Source organism: Narcine bancroftii, chromosome 5 (assembly GCF_036971445.1).
Source record: "Narcine bancroftii isolate sNarBan1 chromosome 5, sNarBan1.hap1, whole genome shotgun sequence".
In the NCBI taxonomy this organism is placed as follows: domain Eukaryota; kingdom Metazoa; phylum Chordata; class Chondrichthyes; order Torpediniformes; family Narcinidae; genus Narcine; species Narcine bancroftii.
Window position 1 is genome coordinate 252,376,156 of NC_091473.1, and position 18,906 is coordinate 252,395,061.

General features: G+C 43.9%; 1 protein-coding gene across 2 annotated transcripts in view; it reads left to right on the forward strand.

The window, feature by feature from the left end:
• The first annotated feature begins 11,478 nt into the window (after positions 1–11,478).
• LOC138765205 (gastricsin-like) overlaps positions 11,479–18,906 on the forward strand; it is a 44,107-nt gene continuing 36,679 nt past the window's right edge. Inside the window, exons 1-4 of one of the 2 annotated variants that reach the window (XM_069942143.1) lie at positions 11,479–11,524; positions 12,819–12,831; positions 16,134–16,296; positions 17,160–17,277. In XM_069942143.1, coding sequence (XP_069798244.1) covers positions 11,479–11,524; positions 12,819–12,831; positions 16,134–16,296; positions 17,160–17,277 — 340 coding nt within the window. Of the gene's footprint in view, positions 11,535–12,818; positions 12,832–16,133; positions 16,297–17,159; positions 17,278–18,906 lie in introns of both variants that reach the window. The other variant, XM_069942142.1, reaches the window with a different exon arrangement.

Sequence of the window (18,906 nt, forward strand, 5' to 3'; positions counted from 1 at the left end):
CACATGGATGCAGATACAATCATTCGATGTGAGAAGTAAATATTAAAGCACTCGTGATTCATTTATCTCAGATATAACCCCTTTCTTTAAGGACAAATTCCTGAAGTTAATTGATAAATGCTGTGGAATTAAAGCCTTCTAACAGATAACGCAAAATTGTTTTATCAAATGGAGAAATGGAATTATTATGTATGCAGATAAGTGAATGCAGTTGGATGTAATGCAAAACATTTTGTTCTAATCTCTCCTTAGGACAACTACAGAGTCAGAGAGTTTTACAGCACAGACACGGGCCCTTCAGCCTAACCCGTTCATACCAATTAAACTCATTGCATTTGCCTGTATTCAGCCAATAAACTTTTTCTTTCCACTCACATTCCTCCTGAAGTAATCCCTTACTGATTACAGAGCCCCTATGGTATAGGGATTGCTTCAGGTGGGATGTGAGTGAAAAGACAAAGTTGTAAACCTTCCACATCCAGCTATCTGTCTTTTAAAAATTCTGCTCCCATACAAACTTATGAGGTGTACAGTTGGGGTAAATGCAAGCAGATCTTTTCCATTGATGTTGGGACATGGGTTAAGGGTAAAAGGAGAAATGTTTGAGGGGAATATTTGGGTGAATGTTTGCTGCTGGTGGAGCCAGGTGAGCAAAGATACTGCACTAATCTGAAGGGTCCCACTGTCCATTCGTAATTGCCCACTTAAATCTGTTTAAGGAGCCCAATTATGTTTTTAAATTAAAATTCTGCAGCTGCGAGGTCTGTGGCCAAGATAGTGGTGTCTGTGCTCAGCAGCGGCTACAATGGATTGCAGACTCCAGGGAGCAGCAGACCGGTGCAGGGCACCAGAAACAAGGAGTACACCCCCCCCCCCACCCCCTGGTTGAGAAGGAGAAACAGAAGAGATGACCACCTCAGTGGACCAGCAAGGGACATGGCGGATGAGGGACCCACACGGGCTATGGGCAACTTACAGTCAGGGGACCCGCACGGGTTCCAGGCTGCTGGAGACTGGCTCAGAAGAGTGCTGATGACAGGAAGGGCTCCCGAAGGGCCTTGGGGGCTAAAGGCTTCCTGATAGTTGGAGGTTTGGATCTGGAGCTCAGGTGGATCAAACAGGTGTTTGCTGGGGGTACAGGAGCGCTGCAGGTGAATCCGTGGACACTCAGTGATGATGAAGAGATTCTCTTTTGCTTCTCTTTCGCTCTTACTGTAAAGGGCATCAGATGAAGTAAAGGCAACTCTGTCTTACTGCAGGCAGTAGGCAATTTTGTGTAATATTACATTCAGTGCCATTACATAAGTGGTGAGAGTGTGGAACCAGCTGGAAGTGAAAATGGTGGATGTAGGATGTAAGAGAAATCTGGATAGGTACATGGATCGGTGTGGAAAGGAAGGCTATGGTTCAGGTGGATGTCAGTGGGATGAAACAGATTAATAGTTCAATATGGATTAGATGGGCTGAAACGTTCGATGGTTCTCAATGTTACAGTTGTACATGTCTCTACCAGTTCCACTGAGAGCTCGTCCCATCTACCCACCATTCTGCGTGTGATTGCCAGGAACAGGAAGAAAGGATTGGTTTCCTGCTCGGGTCACTGGTGCATTAACCACTACACTAACCATGCTTCCCACGAGGATGCCAGTTTCCACACCCAACTGTTTCTCTTTCCACAGACGCTGTCCGGCCTGCTGAATGTTTTCTTTTTTCTATTTTAATGTACGCACTATTTATTTGGATTTCCATCGGCCATAAGCTGATCTGTTCTTCTCTTGATTTATTTCCTTTGTTTTGATCAGCTTCATCAGAACATTTTTTCATCAGGCCACTCTTGCTAATTCCATCAAAATTGAAGTGTCCTCAAGAAATTCAATTCAATTAGCCAAACGCTTTGAAAATCCAGGCTAAACCTTTTACTTTTTAAAAAAAATTTAGACATTCAGCACTTTAACGGGCCATTTCGGCCCACTAGTCCGTGCCACCCAATTAACCGACACCCCCGATACATTTTGGATGGTGGAAGGAAACCAGAGCACCCAGGGAAAACCCATGCAGACACAGGGAGAACGCACAAACTCCTTACAGGCAGCGCAGGATTCGAAACCCAGTCCCAATCGCTGGCGCTGCAAAGCCATTGCACTAACCATTATGTCAACCGTGCCGTCCTTGAGAAAGTACAGGAGGGGTCATTTGAAAACTATTAATATAGATTCAAGGGTATTTAACCAATAGCATTTAATCAATTGGATGCTAATCAAATTTGTGAGTGCATTTATGAATACTTAATCGGTCAACAAAAGCGAATCAGTAATACATGAACATTACCGACTATTTATTCGATAAGGTGTACAACTTAGCGCGACCTTCTCCAAAGACAAAAGTGCATCTTCTGTGTTTACCTTCACCATATCTAAGATGACAATGGAAAAACATTGGCATCAAAAATGACCTCTGTTCAATAAAATTCCTTATTACTTTCTGCGTACGTTACCTGATTAAATCATAGAAATTTACAAGAGGGAAATTGCATTTATGCAGAGCCTCCAGTTGCTTCGAAGCCTAGAATTCGTCTTTCGGAATAGTAACATTTTTTGAAGTTACAGTTTCCACGTGTGTCGGTTTCCTTGATTTATCAGTTGTGCCGTGTCATGAAATGACTTTCTTGTTGAATTATGCCACATTCGTCAATTGGAGGATTGGAATTTGGGATTTATAAGGATGTTGCCAGGGCTTGTGGGCGTGAGCTACAGGGAAAGGCTTTATTCCTCAGAGTGTGGAAGGAGAAGGAGTGATCTCATAGAGGTGTACAAATCCATGAGAGGAATCGATTGAAATAGGCACGGAGACTTTTGCCCGGAGCAGGGGAATCAGTAACTAAAAGACATAGATTAATGTGGTGGTGGGATGGGCTGGTGAGGGGACAGAGAGAGAAGAGAGAGAGAGAGAGAGAGAGAGAGAGAGAGAGAGAGAGAGAGAGATTTTAACAATAAATTAATTATGATAACCAAATCACTCTGATTCAGATTTATTGCCAGAGTGCATGCATGGCATCACATACAACACTAAGATTCTTTTTCCTGTGAGCCAAGCCAACTAACCATTTATTGGTATTGTGGTGCACTATCAGACAGAAGCAAACACACAGGTTTTATTTGACAAAAACTTCCACAGAGTCAGCTGTGAGGAGAGCTGCTGTAAAATCTGAGAGTGTCTTCGAGGGGCCAGCTCAGGCTTATATCCCGACCGGGTGTGGCTTGGTCTATTCAGATCGGCTGATTGACAACCAGCCAGGTGTTGTCTTGTCCCCATGCTCTTCTGCAGGTACATGATATTTGTTTTGTAAACTGCAAGTGATCTTCTCAAGTGGTGTACAACTACAAAGTTCTGCGTGCCATCTTTCCATACCTAAATCTGTATCTGACTTCCATGATATTGCTATACATTTCCTGGAAACTGCTAAAGCAATTAACACAAATTCAATATGATAGATAGTTAATTTTAATTTAGACCTTATAACCTGAATATTACTCAATATAAATAACATCGGATCTGGTGGGAACTTGACCCCCGTAATCAGTTCCAAAACAATTATGGGCCAAAGTATCTAACTTTAGGACATTATCAAGTAGAACGTAAAAAGGATCCAATCTCATGACCACACCTAAAACATAAATCTGATAATGCAGGATTCAATCTGTTTAGTTCTTGTGGAGTCAAAATATAACTGATGCAAAAAATTATATTGAACTAAACTGTACCTAGCATTTATAATGTTTTTCATGTTATTCCTGCACAACTCCATCCAATCTTTCTCATTTATTTGTCTGTTCAGATTCACTTACCATCTTAATCTTGATTTATGGCCCCTAATGTATTTTCTTATACATTACAGAAATAAATTTACTTACATTACTGTTATGAATCAATAATTCAAGTTCACTCCAGCTCGGTATCTTCAAACTCAGTCCTATTTTATTAAACATCAGAAAATCCCGTAACTTGATAATAGCAAAGGAAAGTATTATTAGGCACATTAAATTTATTCTTCATTCACTCAAATGTTATAAACCTTCCAGCTTCAAAACAATCTTCTATCCTCTCAATACCCATCTGCATCCGTCCTCAAAAAACGATTATCTCTAGAAAATTGAATAAATCTGTTTTGACAAAGGGGCATTCAACCTTTCTTACTCATTTCATTATTCAAGTGTTTCAAAATAGGTTGTTTCCCTACGTCCTACCAACAATTTAGAATTCTATTTAGTGATAAAATCCTGTAAATTTATTTCTCCTATTTTACGAGGTTCTATATTAACCCAAGCAGGAACTTCATCTAAACTAAACAATACGTTACTAAATCTCAATTGAGCAGCTTTATAGTAATTCTAAAAATGGCAAAGTAATATTAAACAGTGTTAATTAAGATTTCCAGCTTGAATCTTTACTTCCCACGAATGTTGCTTGACCCACTGAGTTCCCCCAAGCAGGTTGTGTTTACAATCTAGGAGTTGACCATGTCCTTCCATCGTGTTAAGGTTGCCTGTGTGGTCTGAGAACAAAGGTTATAGGGAACTCAAGTGGAAGAGAAGTAAACAAATTTTTATGAAACACAAGAGCGTGTAGCCAGAATCTAGAGCAAAAACAAAACCCAACTGCTTGAAGAACTCAGCAAGTCAAGCAACGCCTTTAAATTTAAAATTTAAACATATAGCACGGTGACAGGCCATTTCGGCCCACGAGTTTGTGCCACCCATTTACACTCAATTATCCTACAATGGGAGGAAACTAGAATCCCTGGGGAAAACATGGACACAGGGAGAACGTACAAACTCCTTACAGACAGCGCAGGATTTGAACGCCGGTCCTGATCGCTGACGGTGTAAAGGAATTGCACTAACCACTAAGCCAACCTGCCGCCTTGTGGAGGGAGAGACATTTCTCTGTGTTTCAGGTAAGGACCCACTGGCTCAGTCACATGCCGTGTTTATCTTTGACCAACTGTGAGTAAGTTCAAACCACAAGTAAATGTTATCTTCTTTTATAAATGTATTTGTGGTTTCAAATCAATGCTCAGTGTGTAAACTTTGATATTTAAAGTCTATGACTGTCAAAAGCATCACCTGACAATATTAAATAACAATTATTTTTGTCTGTGAATCATTCCACAAGGACAATCAGAGAATTAGGGCTTTCGATGACCTTCATGGTTTAAGATATCTGACAATGCAAGAAGCTGGTGTTAACCAACATAAAGCACCCAACGATCTAATAACTCTCACCAAATAAAATGAAATAAATGTCTTTTTGATGGCATTCAGCTTTTGATTACTTGCCCATTTGATGCCAGAACTTGAGGAATTGAGATGCAAGAAAAGGCTAAAAAGGCATTCATTTCAAGAGGAATCGAATCTAAGAGCAGGGATGTGATGTTGAGGCTTAATAAGGCCCTGGTGGGACCTCACTTAGAGGATTGTGAACAGTTTTGGGCTCCTCATTTAAGAAAGGATGTGTTGTTGTTGGAGAGGGTTCACAAGGATGATTCTGAGATTGAAAGTGCTATTACATGAGGAATGTTTGACAGCTCTTGGCCAGCACACATTGGAATTTAGGAATGTTGAAAGGCGTGAGCAAAGTAGATGTAGAAAGGTTGTTTCCAATGGTGGGAGAGTCTAGAACAAAAGGGTACAACTTCAGGATTGGGGAACTGAGAAAAGAAACAGACAAGTCTTATCTCAGATAAGTAACTGGGGTAGTGTGTACAGCATTGGTCTCCTTATTTAAGGAAGGACATTCTCTCCTTCCTGCAAAAGAGCATCAATCAGACCGGTCCTAGGAGAGCAGAGTGAGCTATCACCCAGTAGCACTCACATCTACGATGGTGAAGTGCTTTGAGAGGTTGGTTGTGGCCATTATTAACTCATACCTAAGCAAAGACATGGAATCACTGCAATTTTCCTATTACCACAATTGTTCCATAGCAGTTGCAGTCTCACTGGCGGTCCGCTCAACCCTGGAACATGCGGACAACTTACATCAGGCTGCTTTTCATCAATTATAGCTCAGCTTTCAACACCATCATCCCCTCTGTACCTCCCTCTGTGACTGGATCTTGGACATCCTCACCAGAAGACAACAGAGTCAGTGCGGATTGGTATCAGCATCTCCTCCTCACTGACAATTAATGCAGGGGCACCCCAAGGATGCGTGCTTAGCTCTCTGCTCTACTCTCCGTACACCCATGACTGTGTGGCCAGGCACAATTCAAATGCCATCTACAACTTTGCCAATAGACACCACTGTTATTGGTAGAATCATAGATGGCAATGAGGAAGTATACAGGAGGGAGATAGATCAGCTCATTGAGCGGTGTCACAATAACAATCCTGCCCTCAATGGAAATGGAAGGGGAAGCCAGGAAAACACAAATCAGTCCTCATCGAATGATCAGTAGTGGAGAAGGTAAGAAACTTCAGATTCCTATGTGTCAGCCTATCCTTGGGCCATCATGTCAATGCAATCACGGAGAAGGCTCGCCAGCAGCTATATTTTGTTAGGGGTTTGGGGAGATTTGCTACGTCACCAAAGACTCTTGTAAATTTCTACAGGTGGAACATATTCAAACTGGTTGCATCACTGTCTGGTATGGAGGTGCCAACACACAGGTCAGGAAAAGACTACTTAGAGTTGTGAACTTGGCCAGCACCTTCATAGGCTTCAATCTTCACTCCATTGAGGACCTCTACAAGAGGCTCATTAAGGACCCCAACCACCCTCTTCCCATTGCTACCATCGGGAAGGAGGTACAGGAGCCTGAAGGTGAGCACCCGGCAGGTCAATGAACCTGTGGACACTACCTCACTCTTCCTCTTTTTGCACTACATATTTATTTTTTAATCTTGTATTTGCATAACATCTTCAAAACACTGCTACTGCCAAACATAAATTTCATGATACACGTTGATGATAATGAACCTGATTCTGATGTCAATAGACCATGAGCACACAGTGAAGGTTCTGACATTCCGACAAAGGGTGTTCAACGAGAAATGTTACTACCTTCTTGTTCCGTGGGTCCTGCATGACCATTTATCCATGAAGGGTTCTGGCTTGAAATGCCAACCATTCATTTTTCTCCCATTGATGTTGCCCGTCCCAGTTGTGCGTTGCTCCAGATTCTGGCTGCTGCAGTCTCTCGTGTTTCTACATCTGCATAGCCACTGAAATAGAGGGAACTGGGAGAATGGAATGGAGACCTTAAAAGTAAAAGCATGGGAGGAAATGGAGTAGTAGCAGTCTGTGGCATGTAATGAATTTTTTTTAATTTGTTTAATTTTTTAAAAAAATTTAGACATACAGTATAGTAACAGGCCATTTTGGCCCATGAGCCCATGCGGCCCAATTACACCCAATTTACCTACAACCCCCCGATATGTTTCAAATGGTGGGAGAAAACTGGACCCCTGAGGAAAACACACGCAGACAGGGGGAGAACATACCAACACCTTACAGACAGTGCGGGATTCGAACCTTTGTCCTGATCACTAGTGCTGTCACGGTGTTGCTCTAACCACTACACCAACTGTGTAGTGTTCAAACTATGTTCAAAGGTTCCTTTTATTGTCATGCAATACATCCTCAACATTCATTGGAGCGCCTTCATCCCTAACGTAGAAGTACTCGAGATGGCAGAGGCCGACACCATCGAGTCCACGCTGCTGAAGATCCAGCTGCGCTGGGTGAGTCACGTCTCCAGAATGGAGGACCATCGCCTTCCCAAGATCATGCTATATGGCGAGCTCTCCACTGGCCACCGTGACAGAGGTGCACCAAAGAAGAGGTACAAGGACTGCCTAAAGAAATATCTTGGTGCCTGCCACATTGACCACCACCAGTGGGCTGATATCGCCTCAAACCGTGCATCTTGGCGCCTCACAGTTCGGCGGGCAGCAACCTCCTTTGAAGAAGACCGCAGAGCCCACCTCACTGACAAAAGACAAAGGAGGAAAAACCCAACACCCAACCCCAACCAACAAATTTTCCCCTGCAACCGCTGCAACCGTGTCAGCCTGTCCCGCATCGGACTTGTCAGCCACAAATGAGCCTGCAGCTGACGTGGACATTTACCCCCTCCATAAATCTTTGTCCGCGAAGCCAAGGCAAAGAAAGACATTAATAATATAATCTACATGATGAACTTCAAATTTAGGCTGCCGTAACATTCAAAGTCAGATTTCTGATTTATTGTCAGAGTACATACTCTGTACGTACATCACATACAACCCTGCGATTCCTTTCTCTGTTGACCAGGCAGAATTTCTACTTATTGGTAGTGTTATGAACTAACAACCCTTTTAAAAGTTTGCAACATAACATTTCTTACTTATCTCTAAAATTACTTAACTCTAAACTTTACCTCACTCTGTGTGTGTGTGTGTGTGTGTGTGTGTGTGTGTGTGTGTGTGTGTGTGTGTGTGTGTGTGTGTGTGTGTGTGTGTGTGTGTGTGTGTGTAAGTAATGAAAATTCCACTCTGAAAAGTCAATTTTTAAAAGTTCAGCCTCATTTTATTCTTGCTTGAAGGACTTAAATTCTCAGTTCAGAAATAATTATAAAGTCTTTTTAAATATTATATCTTCAGTTACAATGTGGCTATTTTCTTCCACAATGAATTCACAAACCCAGACAGAGTTAAACAAATGTGATTATCTTCTTCCACGATGAAGTCATAAACCAGACAAGGGTTAAACAAAGTAGCCATACAAAAATAGACCCAGTAGAATTTTGTCCTCTCTTCAGGAGAGACAGTGAAATTATCTTCCTTATTTCAAAAGCCACTGACTCTGTGTTCCCCTTTTCCCAGGAGTAACCAATTCTGGTTACTGTAACTCAACCCTGTCTTTCACAAGATTTAAACCCTTGTATCACAGCTATTTTGACTTCTGTATTTTCCAAACTGAACTCAAAATTTGGTAATATATTTCTCCAAATAATGTGACAGTCACATCATGAACAAGGTGAGTTCCAATGCTTGGAAACCACATGACTATCAGTTTTATTTCTACCAAAACTCTGCTCCTTTTTCAAAACCATTCCATTTCCATAACAACCTCTGACCTCATCTCTGTTCGAGAGGCTTAAGTGGCTTTGATTAAAAACAAATGGGTTCCTCAGCAGTTCTTGAATAATTAAGATGCACTTGAAATCCATTAGCTCTGTCTGTCCAAGGCATGACTTCTGGGAATGAACAGTCTTCTCTGAAAACAATGCTTCTCTATAAATGTGCTGTGACCTGTGTGTGCCCCCATACCAGCCCATAGCTAACTGACTAAGAATACAGACACAATATTTTTATAATTTACTTTACTAAGATATTTTTATAAAATAAATATAATTTAACATTAAATTAAATATGAACACAAATCTGTTACTGTCATGCAAAAAAGTCTGTTCTCAAGAAAAGATGTGTATTCAAAAGAGAGAAATGTAAACACGAAGGAAGTGCGAACAAACTGTTCAATGCAGAAAATAAATATTCAATTATAATGTGCAGAATAAGAGGCCTTAAATGAGTCCCTGATTGAGTTTGTCGTTGAGGAGTCTGATGGTGGAGGGTTGGCAGCTGTTCCTGAACCTGGGGAATGAGTCTTGCCCAATGACCCCAACAACAGAAGCAAAAGAGAGTCCCTTCAGAGACACTGAGTGAGTACACTTCAATAGGATCATCACCTCTGCTTCTCCTTCTCAACGGGAGGTTTTCTCCCTGTTTCTGGTGCCTTGTGCCGGTCCACTGTCCCCCTGTAGTCTGCAACCCCTTGTGACCTGTTGCCCAGCACAGGTGATGCCATCTTGGGCACAGACTCCAAGCTGCAGGATTTTTTTTAAAAAACAGACAGCTCCTTTCAGAGGCTGTTTAAAGCCTGTGCAGAACTTTTGGCATCAGGACCGGGCAGTAGGACCCTGCGGAGCAGCGCTCTTTCTCCGCTCCCTGCTCTCCCAGGTCCACACCCACGGTAGCGGTGCTATTACAGGAAGGTTGTAGATGATTGCTAGGTCTGGATCCTGGAACCAGGTACTGAAGCCAGGATCTGAGAGGGCGCTGAGGGCAAGAAGGGATCCTGAATTGCCTCGGGCGCTGAAGGATTCCTGAAAGCGTCGGAGGTTCGGATCTTGAGCTCGTGTGGCCGATGGATTCAACAGAAGTCTGTATGGCTGCAAAGGCTGCAGGAGGGCTGGAGGCGAATCCATGGACACTCAGTGTCTCTGAAGGGACTCCCTTTCTCTCGTTCTGTAAAGGGCATCGGGCAACACTAATGGAGACTCTTCATCAGCCTTAAAGCAGGCAGAAGTAGATCATGTATTTTACATTTTTAATGTATTATGTGACAATAAAGAAATCTTAGAGCTTTGAACCTTGACATCTTTGAGTGCTATTGTGCACCCTGATGAAGGATTTTGAATCTGTATCATAATCCCGTTCTCTTTCCACATATGCTGTGTGACCTGCTGAATGTTTCCAATGTCATTTGTGATTTCCAGCAGGTTTTCTTTGATTTATCTGAACTCAGTAATATTCATACACTACCAAATATACTCATGTGATGGCCGAATTTTTTGGACCAATTTTTCAGGTTAAATTTGGGGGGGGGAGGGGGGTCGATTTTCGCATGGGTCATACTTTTAGGGGCTAGAACTCCCACAAGAATCCAAAAGTACGGCATATACTCATGTAATAGTTTTTGAGTCCAAATTTGTGGGGGGGAGGGTGGGCTTTTACTTTTGTCCACAGTAAGTACCTGCGTCATTCAAGGCGCTGGGAGCTCAGATGGCCGGGACCGGGTGGTATGTCCACATTCAGGGCGTCGGGACCTCGGATGGGAGGGTGGCTGGGGCCTAGGAGAGAGACTGGGGCATCGGGAGCTCCGGTGGGTGAACGGCCGAGGCGAGGGTTTGTGGTTGGGGTGTCGGGAGCTCAAATGGGTGGGCAGCCGGGGCCAAGCACAAAGGGGCTGACTTTTACGGGGGGGGGGGGTCATACAGAAAATATCCAATTTTGGGGCCAAAAAAGGAGGGGCTGAGTATTACCCAGAATCGACGATTACACCCAGTGATTAAATTGCTTATCATTCCTTATCAGTGTTCAATGTGAACCAGCCATGGTCATTTTAAACAGGACAGTGAATAGACTTGATCTCTTACAAAAGCATTAATCATTAATATAGATATTTAAACATGTGATAAACTGAGCTTTTAATATTTGCCATTGTTTTAATTGAGTGTGTATCTTGTTTTGTCTGAGTGGTGAGGTTTGATATTTACCATCTGTGCTCAAGTTCACACTTGTTGGACTCTTGTCAGAATCTACAGACAATGGGTAGGATTATTCCTGGTCAGTATAAAAGGAGAAACATGGAACACATTCTTCACAGGTAGTTGCAGAAGTACCTGACACTTGTGCCTCCATCGAACCAAGGATCAAGATGAAGTGGTTGTTCGTCGTTCTTGCCTGCATTCAGCTATCTGAGTGTTTAGTCAGGTAAGAACTTACACACTTATCCTTACTTCTGCACTATAGGCCGTTAGACGTAGGAGCAGAATTAGGCCACCCCACCCATCCAGTCTGCTCCACCATTCGAATCGCGGCTGACGTATTTTTCTTCTCAATCCCATTCTCCTGCCTTCTCCCCAAAATCTCTGTCACTCTTATTGATCAACCATCGTTTTAAATTTAACTGATGGCCTGCTATCCACAGCTGCCTGTGGCAATGAATACTACAAATTCACCACCCACCCGAAGAGGTTTGTCGCCATCTCTGTCGTTTCATTCTGAGGCTGCGCCTTCTGGTCCCGGACTCTACCATTAAAGGAAATATGTTCTCCATGTCCATGCACCCCTTTCAATATTCATAGAACATGGAACATAGAACATTACCCCACATTACAGGCCCTTCGGCCATTGATCTTTTGCCAACCCACATATCCCTTCCTTAAAAAAAATGACACCCTCCCTATCCCATAACCCTCTATTTTTATTTCATCCATGTCTAAGAGTCTCTTAAATGCCTCCAATATTTCAGCCTCCACCACCATCCCCGGCAAGGCATTCCAGGCCCCCACAACTCTCTGGATAGAAAATTTACCCCTGATGCCACCCCTAAACTTCCCCCTCATTCTTCTAAACCCCAGTGAGTGCAGTCCCAGAGATGCCAAATGCACCTCATACGTTAACCCTCCTGTTCACAGTATCATTCCAATAAACCTCCTCTGGACTCTCTCCAACACCAGCACATCCTTCCTCAGGTGTGGGGCCCAAAACTGCTCACAATACTCCAGATGAGGTCTGACAAACACCTTGTAAAGCCTCAGCATTACGTTCTCGCATTTATATTCTTGCCCTGAGCAGATTCAAGGCAGCAAAAGCCGGGGGTGGGGTCCTTCTGCACATTTCCAAATCTGAATCATTTACTTTCACTTGCACCAAGATACAAATTCAAGTCTAATGCTCAAGTTTATAGTCACATGTAAAGTGAGAAAGTTCAGACTGCAAGCAATCCAGCAAGCTAGACCAGGCATAGATATAGCAAAAGGCTTTGTTTTGCATACTACCCAGACAAGTCAACCCATATTAATGTACAGTAGATGGTGCAAAGATGAAGCAAAAGTGCAGGAGATGGCTTTACAGTACATTACCAAGACAAAGCGGGATGAAACTCTGCCAACACTGTGATTGTAGCAAAAACACAGAAATGCTAGAGGAACTCAGCCAGTCACCATGGGAGCCAAAGCCTGCCTTTTACTCACTCCCTGAAAAAGGGCTTAGGCCTGAAATATCAGTTCTATAACTTATCCAAACCAATGTTCAAGGTCATGGCCTCAGCTTCCAGATTACATGAGCAATGAAGTACTTTAGGCGCCACTGAGGCATTCTCCCATACGTGGCAGTGTGATGATCCAGTTTACACAGAGAATATCATTAAAATTCCAGACTGATCTCCTGCTCCATCTGTGGGGGGGGCGGGGGGTCATGTGGGGACTGGGGGGTGGAAGGCAGTCTAGTTTTCACTTTTAAGTCATCATGATTGAAATAATTCTCTTAGTAATGTACTGTAATGTTGTCTGGGCACCGTCCAACCAGGTGGGATCAACATCGAATTATCTGATTTCTGTTAGCCCCCTCCCTCCCTGTCTTTCCCCCTGTCTCCTCTCCTCCGGCTCTGCATTCACAGAGCACCCCCACCCCCCCCCCCTCCGATCAATTCTCACCTTTCCTCTCTGGCCCTCCTATCCAGTGGATATCATAGGATGGCATGGGTGCTCTGTGGTTAGTAAGAGATTACTTAAGGTGGTATGTGAGTGGAAAGAAAAAGGTTGAGAACCACTGAATTATGGTCTTTTGCCTGTTGGTGTGTACCCCTCCCCAGGTCCTTCCTTCCCTCCTCCTCCCACCTTTTAATTCAGACATCTGTCTGCTTTTCACTCACACCATGAGCTCAGGCCCAAAATGTGGGTTCTATATCTTTACCTCCTATGGACGCTGCGTGACTGGTCAAGTTCCTCCAGCATCTCTGTGTGTTTTTACTACCGAGACAAAGAGTACAGAGAAAGGTACATCTGAAAGCTGCACAGGAATCATCTCTCACCAATGAGTTGTCCATTCAAGAGTCAGCCGAGGGCAGGAAAGCAACTGACCTTGAATCGGGAGGTTTGTGCTTTCAAACTCATGCACCTTCTGCCCAATTGAATGGGAGAGAAGACCATGCGACCAGGGTGGGATGGATCCTCTAATACGTTGGCAGTTTTTCCTGAGGCAGTGGGAGGTGAAAGAGGGGAGGATGGTTTGCTTGATGGTCTGAGCTGCGATCACAGCTCTCCTGGCTGGGGTTTGAACTACAAAGTGGCCGTGATCGGGACTCGGACTCAAATTGTGTGTCAAATCACAGAGGGTGGTGAAACTGGTAGGGACAGGTACAACTGTAACATTGAGATCCATTGAACACTACAGCCCACCTAGACTGTATTGAACTATTATTCAGCCTCGTCCCACTGACCTTCACCTGGTCAATAGCCTGCCAATCCTCTCTCATCCATGTACCTATCCAAATTCCTCGTCCGTTGAAATCGAACCCACATCCACCATGCCACTGGCAGCTGCTTCCACACTCTCACCTCTCAAGATTTCTTTAAAGTTATGTAATAGTACAGAACATGTACTATTACATGAAATTGCCTCCTACCTGCTGTAAGGCAAAGAGTTGACATTAGTGTCACACAGAGCCCTTACAGTACGAGAGAAAGGAGAGTCCTGTCGGAGTCACTAGCCCTTTTCCCACTGGCATCCCAGTTCATTGGCCCTTTAGTGTCCCAGGATAGGAAGCCATTTACGGTGTTTCCACTGGGCCACCCTTAACTCACTGCTTTTCCACAGAACACACTCATCCCCGGGGATCGGAGTGCTCTACCTTCGATCAGAAGCGGGTGACTTTCTGCTGTCCTTTATCCATTGGTTTAATCGGCATGCCAGCATCAGCTGACGCTGGGGATATGAGTAGGGGTCGAGGGCGTCAATGCCTGGCTTGATTTGACACCGGAGTGACTGTTTTCCTTTCCCACTGGACCCTTAACCGGTTAATTTCCCTGTTAATTCCTGGGACAAGGTCCCAGTGGAAAAGGGGCTCCGTGCATTTGCCTCTAGCATTCCCACAGCCACACGGACTCCCGTTCGAATGAGACACCAGTCTTTACTTTGCAAGAGTTCCTTCAAAGGGAGCAAGTGGCCAGTGAAAATCCACGTGTATGGCCCAGGTCAGGGTTCACGATGCAACACTGCCGTTGAGTCCTTCACTGTAAAAATATATTTGTAATGTGAATGGATTTAGATACGGGGAAACCTATTTACAGTGTTATGGTGAATTTGTTTTTTTTAACCAGATCCCAAACAGCGTTATAACCCTGAAAATGACAAAGTGATGAAATGATTAATGAATTACAATAAAGCAACAGGAAAGGGATTAAAGCTTCATTCCTGGAAGGAAGGAAGCAAATTTCTCTTTCACACACAGCGAGATATTCAGAGGAAACAATATTCAAATTGTCAGAAGAGAGTGAAACACCAACGCCTGCAGAATCTATGACTGTAGTAAAACACAAAAACCTTGCGGACGGGCTCAGGGGCAAAATGCCAGTTAAATAACTTTACCTCCTAAGGATGCTGCGAGACCTGCTGAGTTCCTCTAGCACTTCTGTGTTTTTACACAAACAGCGTGAACAATAATTTCTCCTCTTCCAACTTTAAAATCATCATACTTTTATCAGCCTGGACAGAGTAGATGTAGAAAGGTTGTCTGCCATTGTGGGAGAGTCCAGGACAGTGGTTCTCAACTTTTTATTCAGTCTAAGACCCACATGGCTTCTGGCCTAACATGCAATGGCCCACCGGTGCCAATGAGCAAGCAGTATCTTCAAGTCAAAGACAGCTCTACAAGAAACACATCTTTATCTAAATTAAAGTATTTTATTTAACATTTTTAAAGACTCACATGGAAATAAGCTGTGGCTCACTGGTTGAGAACCACTGGCTAGGGCAAGAGGGCACAACTTCAGGACTGAAGGGCATCCACTTAAACAGAGACGCGAAGGAATTTCTTCAGCCAGACGGTGATGAGTCTGTGGAAATTTCCACCACAGGCGGTTGTGGAGGCCGGGTCATTGGGTCCATTTGAGGCAGAGATTGATCTGTTCTTGATTAGCCAGGGCATCCAAGGTTATGGGGAGACGGCCGGGCAGGGGGGCTGAGTGGAGAAATGGATCAGCCCGTGATTGAAAGGTGGGGCAGAGCCGATGGGCTGAATGGCCTATTTCTGCTCCTAGGTCTTATGGCCTAACTCAAAACAATTCATGGTTTAGAAAACACTGCAGTAATTAATATAGAACCATAAAACATTCCAGCACAGAAACTGGCCCCTTCAGCCCTTTTAGTCTGTTCTGAACCATTTTTTTTAGCCCAGTCCACTAACCTGCACCCATCGCTTGTGTGTAAGATACGAAGTTGTGTAAACCAATTTAACAGCTATATTTCGGATGAAAAGTTTTCTGGCAGCCTGGAAAAAATGAAGTGCTTTTACCCCTATTTTTGCAGAATAAAATTACACAAGGGTAAATCTGTCCGTGACGTGCTGAAGGAACGTGGTTTGCTCGACGATTTTCTGGAGAAACATGCATACAATCCAGCAACAAAATACCTGCGACCTGCCCAGCATGACACACTGGCTGCCACAGAGCCTCTTATCAACTACCTGGATGTGAGTAATTCCTGTAGTCCTGTTTTAGTCCATTTATTTCTTCAAATGTACTCATTTTTCAAGAGGTGGGCTCAGCTGCCCATCCCTAAATGCCCTTCACTGAGGGTGGGCTATCTGCCTGAACCGTGGCAGGTCTCCTGGTGGAGAAACGTCTTCAGTTCTATTGAGGAGCGAGTTTCCATTTTAGGCCAAGAAACTTAGTTTTAAGCAAGGAAACGAGGTGCTGAGGAAGTCTGCAAGTCAGACAGCATCTGTGGATGGATGTGGTCAAAGTTCAGATTTATTGTCAGAGTTTGTATGCGACATCACACACAACCCTGAGATTCTTCATCACATGGGCCAGGCAAAATCTGTACTCAATAAGAAACATACACATGTAAAGAAATAAATGTTAATAAACTGACTGTGCAATACAAAGAGAAACTAAAATCACTACAGTGCACAAGTAATGAGTCGCTGATTGAGTTTGTCGTTGAGGAGTCTGATGGTGGAGGGGGAGCAGCTGTTCCTGAACCTGGTGGTGTGAGTCTCGTGGCACTGAGACCTCTTTCTTGATGGCAGTAGCGAGAACAGAGCGAGTGCTGGGTGGTGTGGATCCTTGATGATCGCTGCTGCTCTTAACTGTAGATGTTCTCGATGGTGGGGAGGGTTTTGCCTGTGATGTCCTGGGCTGTGATGCAGCCGGTCAGCACATTTTCCATCACACCTCTGTAGAAATTTGCCAGGGTTTCTGATGTCGTACCAACCCACCCACAAACCCCTACGGAAGTACAGGCACCGACTTTCTTCATGATGTTGTGAGTCGCAACCCTTGAGCGAACAGGTAGATTTCTAATATACCTCTCTCTTCTATACCCCAACAGCTGAGCTATTTTGGAACAATCAGTATCGGTACACCACCACAGAGTTTCACTGTCATCTTCGACACTGGGTCATCTAACCTCTGGGTACCCTCATATTACTGCTCCAGCCCGGCTTGCAGTAAGTACCCTTGATTCTGGATAATTGAAGGACTACAGCCCTTCAGCCCATCTAATTCATGCCGAGCTATTTATTCTGCTGAGTCCCAGCATCCTGTCTCAGACCAGAGCCCTCCATACCCCTTCCATCCATGTACTGATCCACCTTAAATGTTGAAATCGAGTCTGCACCCACCATCTCCGCTGGCAGCTCATTCCACACACTGAATCACTCAAATCTTCCACTTTCATCCTTACCCCATGTCCTCTAGTTCTTGACTCACCCAACCTCAATGGAAAAATCCTGATTGCATTTATTCTATCTGTATCCCTCATAATTTTGTATCAAATCTCCCTGATTTTCTATCATTCTGAGGAGTAAAGTCTGAACCAATTCAACCTTACTCTATAACTCAGTTCTTCAAGTCCCAGCTACATCCTACATTCAGCACGGCCATTTTGGCCCACAAGTCCATGCCATCCAATTTACACCCAATTAACCAACACCCCTGGTATGCTTTGAATGGTGGGAGGAAACAGGACCCCCACGGGGAGAACGTACCAACTCCTTATAGAGAGCAAGGGATTTGAACCAGAGTCCCGATCACTGGCGCTGTGAAGACGTTATGCTAACTGTGCCGCCCTGTGAAGGGAGAGACATTTTTCAATGTTCCAGGTGGGGACCCTGCATCACCACTGGATCAGACATGTGTCTTGTTTATCCTTGTAATTCTTCTCAGCCCTCTTTCAATCTTACTGATATCTTTCCTGTAGGCAGGCGAGCAAAACTGCTCACAAAACTGCAAATTGGCCTCACTAATGTCTTATACAATTTCAATATAACATGATAAAAAGTTTACTCACACCCAGCTGACTTTTCCTGATCACACTGATGTCTGCTGAGGATTGAAGATCGGAACTCAAAGTTTCTTCTTCGTCCAATTGATTGCAGTCCTTAAATTTGAAATGAACAGCACAGCATTTAATATTGTTTCAGAAAGCAGTATCTGGCAGTACCAAAAATAGTTTGAAAATTTCAATGGCATTCCACTGAGAAATATAAATCATGTGAATTGGTCCCTTCCATGGGAATGGGCGCTACTGAATCAACCTCAGCATGGTAAAATAATATTGCAGTGATCCATTCAATCCGATCTCTCTGATCAGTGAACAGAACACTCTGTCCGCATCAACTTCAGGGATCTCCCAGTGGCCAACCATTTCAATTCCGTGCCCCATTCTGGTCCATGGCCTCATGCACGGCCAAATCAAGGCCACCGTAAATTGGAGGATCGACGTCTGTGCATTCTCCAATCAGATGGCATTAATATCAACTTCTCTGGCTTCTGCTAGACCACTCCACATTCTCCCTCTCTTCCCCATCTCTCTGTCACCTTTCCTCCAGCTCTCCATCCCCTTCTCTCTCTACTCACAGAGCCATCAACTCTCCCTTGTGCATCTATTACCCCCTGCCTGTGGGACCATGCTCCTCCCCCTCACCATATATTCAGGTGCCTGTCTACATTTTACTCATGTTCAGGTCCAAAACTACATGAAGTACACCGACCTGTTGAGTTTCTCCAGCATTGTGTTTTTACCGAGCTCTCTGTAACCCTGCTCTCTGTCCTGTGGTTTATTCTGCTACATATAT